The 10,353-nt window shown below is 43.6% G+C and overlaps 1 protein-coding gene across 1 annotated transcript in view; it reads left to right on the forward strand.

Moving 5' to 3' along the window:
• The first annotated feature begins 395 nt into the window (after positions 1-395).
• Positions 396-10,353, forward strand: part of Ankle2 (ankyrin repeat and LEM domain containing 2) — a 25,285-nt gene continuing 15,327 nt past the window's right edge. The window contains exons 1-5 of the mRNA XM_013023027.1: positions 396-860; positions 3,294-3,500; positions 4,428-4,621; positions 4,718-4,906; positions 7,868-7,990. Of these exons, the coding sequence (XP_012878481.1) occupies positions 401-860; positions 3,294-3,500; positions 4,428-4,621; positions 4,718-4,906; positions 7,868-7,990 (1,173 nt within the window). The 5' untranslated portion in view covers positions 396-400. The remainder of the gene's footprint in view (positions 861-3,293; positions 3,501-4,427; positions 4,622-4,717; positions 4,907-7,867; positions 7,991-10,353) is intronic.

Below are 10,353 nucleotides of genomic sequence, written 5' to 3' on the forward strand. Positions count from 1 at the left end.
AAATATTAAGGCTTTGTTCTTTTACATCTTAATAATTGTAACTGACATTTGTGGACAATCAGTGTCAGAATTGATAGTACAGACTCTACGTGCATCATATCTAATTTTCATTGTAAACTAAATGTAGAGCTGTTAGGTCTGTTTTATAGGGAAGGAACCTAAGGCTTAGAGCTTAAAAAAATTGGTAGAGGTCATAGTGATGTAACATAAGGTTATATAGTTCTATTTAGGTTTGCTTGGTTGCTCGGACAAAACCTAAAACTACTAGGACAAGCTTGAAAGGTGACTTCAGAATAAGGACTCTGTGTGAAAGGCGGGGTCCTGTGGGGAACTGTCTTCTACCACTGAAGTACACTCCCAGCCCAGCAAGTTGATTGTCGCTCTCTTGACTTTAGGTGACATGACAATGGATGCCGTGTTAGCTAAGTTGAAACTCCTGGATCCAGATGACCTTAGAGAAGAAATTGTCAAAGCTGGCTTGAATTGTGGACCCATTACATCAACCACAAGGTTCATTTTTGAGAAGAAATTGGCTCGGGCTTTACTAGAACAAGGTGGAACCTTGCCTCTGTGTCTTCCCAACCCCAGTGAAGCAGCGCCTCCAGCATCCAGGCAGAGTGGACCACGGGTCCCCACTTGTGCCAGAGTAGAACAGACCAAGTTTTCCGAAGACAGAGATTTTGGTTACAATGTGGGCTTGAACCCTCCAGAGGAAGAAGTTATGCCATCTAAGCCCTGTCTGTTGCCCTTCAGCCCTTCAGTGGAAATTGACGCCCACAAGACTGGAGTGACAGCATCTAAGGAGCGAGCCCTGTACTATGGAGTTTGCCCGGGGAACGAGGATGGTCCTATGAGAAGTGGTAATGTGCTCACTCCCTAAGCTTAACTGTTCGTGACATTGGTTACCTTCCTAAATGTTTTATAAATCTAAGGAAGAAGATTTATATTTGTTAAGGAAACTGGATACTTAAAATGCATGACTTAAAAATACTGATTATTTACTATTTGTAGGCTGTTGTGTGTGTGTGTGTGTGTGTGTGTGTGTGTGTGTGTGTGTGCACGCGCGTGCACATGGGCAACGGTCCTGAGGCTTGAACGCAGGGCCTACACTCTGTTCCTGAGCTTTTTTTGCTATCGGCTAGTGCTCTACCACTCGAACCAGCTTGACTTCTGGCTTTTTTGGTGACTAATTGGAGATGAGTTTCACAGATTTTCCTGCCTAGGCTGGCTTTGATCTGCAGTCCTCAGATCCTTAGTGCCTGGCTTGTTAGCAACTTTGATTAATCATCTTCTACCTTGTTAAATTTTAAAAATTAAAAAATTTAACCTGAATGTGTTTTAGATTAATGATTACAGATGACCATTGAGTGTAAAATAAAGTTATCAGCAGCAAAGAATGATGATTTTACACAAAACTTAGCATTGGAAACCATAATGGAAACTTGATGTCGATTGGAATTATCAGCCAGGTGCCAATAGCTCACACCTGTAATCATAGCTACTTGGAAGGCTGAGATCTGGTTCAAAGCCAACTGCAGCAGGAAAGTCTGTGATACTCTTCAACTAACAACAAAAAGCCAAAAGTAGAGCTGTGGCTCAAGTGGTAGAATACTATCCTTAAGTGCAAAAGTTCAGAGACAGCACCCAGGCCCAGATTTCAAGCCCCAGGACTGGAAAAAAATAAATTGCATGCTGTTACTATGCTTGTGCTCATATTTTTGGTAATGCTTGAGAATGGGAGATTGGTTAAAAATACCCTGCACATTGTATGGAGTACAATTGTATGTTTTGATTTTGTTTTTTGCCATGCTAAGGATATAGCCCAGGCACTCAAGAGTAGTAGACAAGCACCTGCCACCAAGCTGCATCCATCCCTGGTTCAACCATCTGATCTTTTCAGTGAAAAGTCAGTGATGTTGGGAAATGGCCATGATGGGGTTTTTAATCTTTATTGCTATAGAAGTAGCTTATTGTAGAAAACCCTCAGTTAAGCCAGGTGCTGTGGCTCACACCTGTCGTCTCAGGAAATGGAGAGTGAGAAGATAGCCAGTCAAGGCAAGCCTGGGCTGAAAGTTGGCAAGATCCCATCTTAACCAATAAAGCTAGGCATGGTGGGTGCGCCTGCCGACTCTACTACGTAGGTAGGTGTAGGTAGGTAGCCCCAGGTGAATATGTGAGATCCTACAGAAAAGTGACCTTAAAGAAAACAAAGCTGGAAGTGGCACTGTTGCTCAAGTGGTAGAGCGCTCGCCTTGAGCTGAAGAGCTGAGGGACAGTGCCCAGGCCCAGAGTTCAAGCCCCACAACCGCCAAAAAAAAAAAAAGAAGAAAACAAGGCTGGAGGCATGGCTTAAGTGGCACAATATAGAGCCCTTAGTTCAAACCCTAGTACTCCCCAAAATAAAATAATCTTTATTGTAGTATAATACAAAAAGTACATATAGCATATATGAAAAAAAACACTATTACTTGTGAGCTGTAACCACTTCCTGCATCATACCTGACCCCTGTTTATAGATTTTATATTTTTAAACATTTTTATTTCTAATTTGTGTGTGTGTGTGTGCGCATGCGCTCACGTGTGCACACACACACACACACGTGCACAGGGCTTGAACTCTGGGACTGGATGCTGTCCCTCAGCTCTTCAGCTCAAGGCTAGTGTTCTACCACTTGAGCCACAGCGCCACTTCCGGCTTTATCTGGTTATGTGATGCTAAGGAATCGAACCCAGGGCCTTTTGCATGCAAGGCAAGCACTGTACCACTAAGCCACCTTCCCAGCCTCTCTAATCTACTTTAATAAATATGTTTTAACTTAAGTGTACAGACAAATATATGAATGAATACTGTTTTTATTTTTATTTATTTTATTTTTGGTGCAGCTCCTAAGGCTTGACTCAGGGCCTGGGCATTGTCCCTGAGATTTTTTGCTCAAGAAGTACAGATCCAAGAAAGTGTCTAAAGTATCTGTAAAACCAAAAATGTCACCCCTCTTTTTTTTTTTTGAGTCCGGTCGTGGGGCTTGAACTTTTCAGCTCAAGGCTAGCACTCTAACACTTGAGCCACAGCGCCACTTCTGGCTTCTTTCTTTTTGCTTATGTGGTGCTGAGTAATTGAACCCAGGGCCTCAGGCATGCAAGGCAAGCGCTCTACCACTGAGCCACCTTCCCAGCCCAATGTCACCCCTCTTAAATATATTACAGTCTATGCAAATAGGGAGAGCTAATGTCTCCTTTCCATTCAGGATCTTGTTACTTATCTCTAGTTTTTCTTTGTTACTTTTCCTAATTAGAAAGGATCCATGTTTATGAGGACAAAAACGAAGCATTACAAGCTGTCAAAATGATTAAAGGGTCCCGATTTAAAGCTTTTCCAACCAGAGAAGATGCTGAGAAATTTGCTAGAGGAATTAGTGATTATTTCCCATCTCCAAGCAAAGCTGCGCCAACTCTGTCTCCTGTGAAGATAGCTCCACTCTTCGGCAGTGTTGGGTTGAAAGGTAAACCATATTGTGGTTCATTGCTATCACTCACTCCAAAAATATCTTGACTCCTCTCTCCCAATGTATGGCAACTCCATTTCTCCTTCTCTGAGAGAAATCTGATGTGGCAGAAGGGAAAAGAGCTGAGGTCCTGGCAGTGAATAGCCCCAGGGAAAAGGAGCTAAGAGCTGGGCTAGGTAGGTTCAGGGATACACTGGTAGGTTCAGAGAAGATTCTGGGAGAGGCTGAGTGGGCCTGAAGCCATTTGGCCTCTGTCTGACTCCTGTCACTCTTCCTGCTTCCAGCTAGATTCAGGGTACTACTGAGGCTGAGATCAATCTGCATTCCCATCTGAGAAATCTATGAGTTGGCCTCCTCTGGTGGAACCAGAAATCTCACTGCATCTGCTTCTCAACTCAGCCAGGGTCCTGTTGGAGAAGCTTGACCTTGGTTCTAGTTCCCTCCCACACAATGGTATAGGCTTTGCAAGTGGCTGGGTTTAGAGAAAAGGGGCCCTGACCTGCGCAGCTGGCCCTTGGCCAAAGGCTTGTTTGCCTCTTTCTTACATGGTCTCCCTCAGGTTGAGAAAGTTCCCCTGAAGGAAATCAAGTTAAATCATACTTAGGCATTGTGATTAGACCCATGAAACATTTGGAGCAGTTCTTACTCTGCATGAATACTTACATGTTGGAGAATTCCTGTGATGGCTTCTGACTTTTCCTTCACCCAGTTTTGTAACAGATCCTACAAGTGTGCCAAATAATGTCTTGTTCTCAGAGGCTTTTGGCCATCTGATTCCATTCAGCAATGCCCTTTACCATCTTTGCCTCTTACCTGTTCTCAAGACCTACTGAGCCTCTGTTGGAAGGCTGTAGCCCTTAGCACAGCAGAGTGGGTAAGAAGCTATGAAATTGAGTATTCCTTAATTGTATCTCTTCATGACAGATGGATTATGCTTATCTGAATTGGAAACAGTAAACAAAGAGCGAGCAAACAGTTACAAAAATCCTCGAACACAGGACCTCACAGCCAAGCTAAGGAAAGCTGTAGAGAAGGGTGAGGAGGACACCTTTTTGGATCTTATCTGGAGTAACCCCCGATATCTAATTGGTTCCGGGGACAACCCAACCATTGTACAGGTAAGTCTGCCTTCAGCATTATTTGTGCCATGTGGGTCACTGTACTTACTATAAAAAGACTGACAAAAATTCAGCCCAGAACACATGGTATTTCAGGAAGGATGTAGGTACAATGTCATGCATGTTGCTGCCAGAGAGAATCGGGCTTCCCTGTGTCAGCTGACGTTAGAGACTCTGGAGAACCCTGTGTTTATGCGGCTCATGTACCCAGATGATGACCCAGGCATGCTTCAGAAGCGTATCCACTACATTGTTGACCTATACTTGAACACTCCTGACAAAGTGGTGAGTATTTCCTCTTGAATCTCTCAGTTCAAGTGTGTGTTCCCAACATGTATGTTCTTTTATTCATTGATACTCCAGGTCATCATGCAAGGGATGTAAGAGATGTGGGAGGTTCAGAGAACTAAAAATAGACCTACTCTATGACACCATGCTACCAATTTTGGGCCCATATACAGAGGGATGTAAATTATTATACCTTCATGCCCTTGCTTAAGGCAGTATTCTTCATCATAGCCAAACAGTGGAATCAGCCAACCTACCCAACAACAAATGAATGGAAAAAGAAAATATTGTACACTCATTTTTTTCTAATTTTTTATTTTTTTGTCAGTTGTGGGGCCTGAGCTTTGGGCTTCGGTGCTTTCCCTGAGCTCTTCAGCCACAGCACCACTTCCAGCTTTTTCTGCTTATGTGGTGCTGCGGAATCAAATGCCGGGCCTCAGGCATGCAAGGCAAACACTCTACCACTGAGCCACCTTCCCAGCCCCAAATTGTACATTTATTACCACGGAATATTATATAGCCATAAAGAAAAAGATGAAGTCATTTTTTTGGTAGTAAAATGGATTGGAGAATAGCACACTGAGTGAGATGAGCCAAGCTCAAAAGGTCAGATATCCTACTCTCACATATATGTGAGTGTTAGACCTAAAAGACACACACATTCATGAACATAGACATATGTGTGTATACCCATATATATAAATATGTGTGTGTGCCTGGTGCCAGTGGCTCACGCCTGCAATCCTGGCTACTCAGGAGGCTGTGATCTGAGGATTACAATTCAAAGACAGGCCTGGAAAGGGAAGGAAAGTCCCTGAGACTTTATCTCCAATAAAACCACCAGAAAAGCCGGGCGGTGGCTCCATGCCTGTAATCCTAGCTACTCAGGAGGCTGAGATCTGAGGATCTTGGTTCAAAGCCCCTGGGCAGGAAAGTCCGTGAGACTCTTATCTCCAATAAACCACCAGAAAACCGAAAGTGGTGCTGTAGCTCAAGTGGTAGAGCGCTCGCCTTGAGCCGAAGAGTGCAGGGACAGTGCCTAAGCCCAGAGTTCAAGCCCCACGACCAAAAAAAAAAAAACCACCAAAAAACTGGAAGTGGCACTGTGGCTCAAGTGGTAGAGTGCTTGCCTAGCATGCTTGAAGCCATGGATTCGATCCCTCCGTACCACATAAATAGAAAAGGCCAGAAGTGGAGCTGTGGCTCAAATGGTAGAATTCTAGCCTTGAACAAAAGCAGCTCAGGGACAGTGCCCAGAGAAAGAATTCTTCTGAGCAAAATACATATGCACTGTATCACTTGAACCACAGCTCTACAGCTCTGCCTCTTGTTTTTTTTTTGGTGGTTAAGTGGAGTGATGAGGCCATGTTATAATATAGTGTGTGGAAATGTCACAATGATATCCTCCTTATACAACCAATTTATGGTAATTTTTTTGTGCCGGTCCTGGGGCTTGAACTCAGGGCCTAGACAAAGTCCCTGAGCTTTTTGCTCAAGGTTAGCACTCTACCACTTGAGCCACAGTTATGGGGCTTGAACTCTGGGCCTAGATGCTGTACTTTTGACTTATTTTGATGGGTAATTGGTGATGAGACGGATTACCCCATAGCTCATTTCTTTTTTAACGTTGAATGGAAAAAGACTTAATCCTTTCTCTGAGTGAAGCATGCCCTTCCTAAATTTAAAGAAGAATATCGGCTGTATCAAGTTGACCCGCAAATCTTTCTCATCCAGACCTTGCTGCTCCTCTTGGAGAGGCCTTCCCTGACCCATCGAGACAAAAACCTGTGATCCTAGTTGCTCAAGAGACTGAAATCTGAGGATCAAGGCCCAAAAGTCCCTAAGACACTATCTCCAATTAACCCAGAAGGATGGACGGGATTGGACATGTGGCTCAATTGGTGGAGCATGGGTTGTGAACAAGAGGGAGAGCATGAGACCTCGAGTTCAAGTCCAGATACTGAGGAAAAAGAAAAGAGACAGAAAACAGGCTCTTGGCTGTCATGGATCCAGGATCTCCTTCTTTTTTCTCTCTCTCTCTAGTCCCAGAGCTTGAACTCAGGGCCGGGGCACTGTCCCTGAGCTGTTTTTGCTCACGGCTAGCGCTCTACCACTTGAGCCACAGCATCACTTCTGGCCTTTTCTGTGTATGTGGTATGGAGGAATCCAGCCCAGGGCTTCATACATGCTAGGCAAGCACTCTACCACTGAGCCACCTTCCCAGCCCAGGATCTCCATCTTTGTGTTCATCCTGAGCATGTTTGTAGATCCAGGCACAAGCATGCCCTTGTCCCTCCAATGTTGCTGTGTAGATGACCTGTATCTCTGCCCAGTTGAGGGTGTCATTGTGTGTCTAGTCATGGCAGAGACCCAGGAAAGGGTCAGACCCAGAGATGAGCTGGCAGGAGCCTGCTGTAGGCCATTTCTCTTCCAGATTACAGAGCTATAAGAGATTCCAGTGAACTCTTAGGATTATTAGGGAAGTAATAGAGCTCAGACAATTGCCAGGTAAGATCAACTTAAAGTTGATGTGGCTCAAGTGGTAGAGTGCTAGCCTGGAGCAAAAGAAGCTCAGGGACAGTGTCCACGGCCTGAGTTCAAGCCCCTGGACTGGCTAAAAAATAAATAAGTCTTTTGTTATCACTAGAAAACTCTTGGTTTCCTAAGATTAATAATGGTGCTAACTAATGCCCAAATGGGCCTCAGTGAGGAGAATGTCCATTCCTCCCTCAGACCTCCCTTCCCTCAAGCGACACTGCTCCAGTGCCTACCACGCCCACCCTGAGCACACTGTGCAATCTTTCTGCAAAAGGAGATGGAATCCTGCAATTTAGCAGTATCATATGATCTTTCTGTTTAGAGGCCTTTTTATTTGTTTTGCTTAATAATGATTTTTTCACCTTAGAGCAACCACTTTACAAAGTTGAATAAACAATTGTGCTTTTACACCTTTTTCAGGGCTATGATACCCCATTGCATTTTGCTTGTAAATTTGGAAATGTTGATGTGGTCAGTGTGCTTTCTTCACATCCCTTGATTGTGAAAAACCCAAGGAATAAATACGATAAAACACCTGAAGATGTAAGTAGTTATTTAACTGCAGTTAGTATCTATTGTAAATGAAAATATGTAGGTTTGCAATCTATGAGCACAGCCATGGTGAGGTCACAATTAACTCAGGATGAGTTATATTTGCTTTCAGGCATATTTAGATTCCTGTCTGTTTAGAACCATGACAGAATGAGTTGACCTGGTCTGCGCTAGTTGTTGTTTAATGTTTTTATTGGTGGGGCTTGAACTTGGGGCCTGAGCACTGTCCCTGAGCTCTTTCTGCTCAAGGCTAGCACACTACCACCTTGAGCTACAGTGGTACTTCCACAGTCTGCCAGTTTTCTTTTTGTTGTTGTTGTTGGTGGTGGTGGTGGTGGTCATGGGGCCTGAACTCTGGGCCTGGGCACTGTCCCTTAGCTCTTCAGCTCAAGGCTAGTGCTCTACCACTTGAGCCACAGTGCCACTTCCAGCCTTTTCTGTTTATTTAAGTGGTGCTGAGGAATCAAAACCAGAGCCTCATGCATGTGAGGCAAGTACTCTACCAATGAGCCACCTTCCCAGCCCCATCTTTACCAGTTGAACAAAATGTGGTGTGCTAAATCTTATGCTTATAAACTAGGAAAAAAGACCGCTGAGAACACTAGACTATTAGTATACCAACCAGTAAAAATGAAACCCAGGTCTGGGAATGTAGCTTAGTGGTAGAGCGCTTGCCTAACATACATGAAGCCCTGGGTCCGATTCCTCAGCACCACTTACACAGAATAAGCGTCTAAAGTGGCACTGGCTCAAGTGGTAAAGTGCCATCCTTGAGCAAAAGAAGCTCAGGGACAGTGCCCAGGCCCTGAGTTCAAGCCCCAGATCTGGCAAAACAACAACAACAAAAATGTATCCTAGCTATTTAGGAGGCTAAGATCTGAAGATTGCGGTTTGAAGCCAGCCTTCATGAAAAGTCCCCATGGGACTCCAGTTAACTAAACTTAAAAACTGGAAATGGAGCAAAACAGCTCAGCATAGCACCTTGGCTCCAAGTTCAAGCCCCACAACTGACTGAAAAAAAAATACAATTCACTAACAATTCTACAACTGTGAAATTACCATTATTTACCACATATATGACTAAACTCGGTGTATGGGTTTTGTCTAACTTTTTCAATGAAAAATGTTATTTGGGTAAAAGAGATTATTAGATCACATCTATAATTCTAGCTTCTCAGGAGGCAGAGACCTGAGGGTCACAGTTCAAGCCAACCTGGGTAGGAAAGTCTATGAGACTTTTATCTCCAATTTATGAGTATAGATCTGGAGTAGAACTGTGCCTCAAGTGGTATTAGCATCACTCTTGAGAAAAAAAAAAAAGCTAAGGAATAGCTCCCAGATTCAGAGTTAAAGCTGTAGTATCAGCACAATAAAACAAAAGTAAAAGAATTCACTTTCTCCCTCTCTCCTTTCCCTGTCCCCCTCCTTCTTCTGGCCCTCTCCCCTTCTACCCTCTCTCCCTTTAGTGCTAGGGATTGAAGCCAGAGCCTTACTTATGATAGGCAAGCAGTCTACCACTGCTCGCTACACCCTCTGCTGCCCAGCTTATGACATTTTTTAAGCATTTGACTTTCTCACAACTGACTTTAAAATCTGTAGTTTGCATTCAAAATTGTATTTCTCCCATAGCTAGTAATTTTGTATTTTGCGTCTTTTCTTTCCTCTGAAGGATATTTTCCTCTTGTTACAAAAATGTTTTGTTTGTACATTCTTTGAACTCAGGGTCCTCAATCCTGCTCAGCTTTCTTTCTCACAGCTGATACTTTACCACTTGAGCCAAGCCTCCAATCCAGCATTTTGGCTGGTTAGAAGTAGAATCGCTCTGATTTTTCTTCCTGGGCTACCTTTGAGTCTCAGTCTCTTATCATCCTGAGTAGCAAGGATTATGGGCATGAGCAACACCTGCTTGGCTTAACAAAAATACTTGTATTGCTAACAATTTTATAAGGGCTCAGAAAAAGTTGTTGAAAACTATTACTTTTATTTCACCTGAGGTAGTAGCTCTAGCTCTATCTCAACCCAAGTGTACCACAACAAAAATTTATATATGGAGGATGAGCTCCCAGGAAGCGTATCTCTTTCAGCTGTGAAAACTATGCTTATGTCCCCACGCTCACACTAGATGGTGCAAATTTAAGGAAATTTAAGGAAAACTACCTGTTCCTTTCCTGGTCTGTTCTCCTACTCTATTCCCTTAAACCAACCTTCCTTCCTTCCCCCCTTCCTCCCTTTTGTGAGCTTTATGAAATCGTTAGCATTAAGGCACCAACTTATTTTAAAGTCATCTTTTTTTTCTTTTCTTTTTTTTCTTTTTTTTGCCAGTCCTGGGGCTTGAACTCAGGGCCTGGGCACTG

This window comes from Dipodomys ordii, unplaced genomic scaffold (genome assembly GCF_000151885.1).
Source record: "Dipodomys ordii isolate 6190 unplaced genomic scaffold, Dord_2.0 Scaffold66, whole genome shotgun sequence".
In the NCBI taxonomy this organism is placed as follows: domain Eukaryota; kingdom Metazoa; phylum Chordata; class Mammalia; order Rodentia; family Heteromyidae; genus Dipodomys; species Dipodomys ordii.